Genomic DNA, 1,383 nt, shown 5'->3' on the forward strand with positions numbered 1-1,383 from the left:
GTTGACGTGCATCCTTACAAATCAAATAACTATAATGGCCTTAGTATATTGCGACCATTCGACGCGCCCGTCAAAAGCTGAGACATGGCTGCCTTGAACTTCAAATCACGTGCATCACCTATGTATACAACTTATTTTAATTCAATCCGTTTCCCCACATTCCACGCATCTAAACTACTTAGCGCTACACCCAGTCGTACACACACCGCTTCCACGGCGTTCTCATGATCTACTTTGGCCTGGACAAAGGCGGCTGACAATCCAGACATGTTATCTGCATCAGCTCGGTCCTTATGAAAAGATAAATACTTGCCCAGATCCTCGACAACGGTGTCATTGAGCAGTAAGACATTATCCACAGTGTTGCCCATGCTGCTTACGATTGAGCCCTATTCGTATTGGGTCTTCTGCAATATCACTGTGATGTATCATGAATGATTAGTGTGTTTAATTCAGCATAGTCTTGGAATGACTGATGAACTATCGCCTCATGCTCCGGTTAACATCCGTTCTTCTCAACGCACATGCATTGATTGATTATACTATAATCGGTCTACACTATCTCCACAGATAACATTCATAAGTGAATTATACTTGCTATATACAATGTATGTACTTAGCAATATGTGTAAAACAGCTGGAGTCTGGAGGCAGCTTGTACGAAAATACAGTCATAGGGTTTAGGGTATATACTGTATAGGATTCTGTGTTCTATTTTCAGGGGGCAATGAGCTATGGATTCTGGGACTATGAAAACCTTTAATTTTCAAAATAAATGCATACTACATAGAAAAGGCAAAGGATTGGGGGGAGGAATAAAACCATAAAATGTATTGAAACCTATTCGCTGAACTGATTGCGTGCGAGATATGTGGCCGATTGTATTGGGGCCTGGTCTACTTACTCGACCAATAACATTTTTCTATCAATGAAATGATAGTTTACTAATTTTCCGACAAATAAAATTACGTAGTTATCTTCTACTGAACCGTAACCAGTGACCACCAGCAGAACTCCTCTCTCACTGTGACTATAAAGTATAAATAGAGGAACGGACACTCGGAAAGTAGGCATATTTTTCAAATAATAAAAATAAATACACTTACATAATAGAACTTCAGATGAAAATATAAACGGACAAAAGTACTTTCTTCGGCTCTCACTCGCACACGTCAATGTAGACCTATGAAGTACAACTACTGGTTATGCCTAAACATTGAGATTAGTTGATTGGTCTTTGGCCATTGTCCCCTTCACGATGCTTCCCACCAAGTTTATACTACTGATTGCCATCGTACTACTTCTGAGCTTCACAATTACACCCCACTGGAGTGTCTCCGCAGGTATGCACAAACGGCTCGTGCTTCAATATATGATATATTG

At 40.1% G+C, this 1,383-nt stretch overlaps 1 protein-coding gene across 1 annotated transcript; it reads right to left on the reverse strand.

Annotated features, from left to right (window-relative positions):
• Positions 1 to 120: 120 nt before the first annotated feature.
• SARC_16238 (hypothetical protein) lies at positions 121 to 372 on the reverse strand (the record flags this gene model as incomplete). The annotated part of the gene is made up of 1 exon (XM_014289651.1): positions 121 to 372. A coding segment is annotated over one exon (241 nt), but the record flags the coding sequence as incomplete, so codon positions are not given.
• Positions 373 to 1,383: the final 1,011 nt, after the last annotated feature.

This window comes from Sphaeroforma arctica (genome assembly GCF_001186125.1).
Source record: "Sphaeroforma arctica JP610 unplaced genomic scaffold supercont1.7644, whole genome shotgun sequence".
NCBI classification, from domain to species: Eukaryota; class Ichthyosporea; order Ichthyophonida; genus Sphaeroforma; species Sphaeroforma arctica.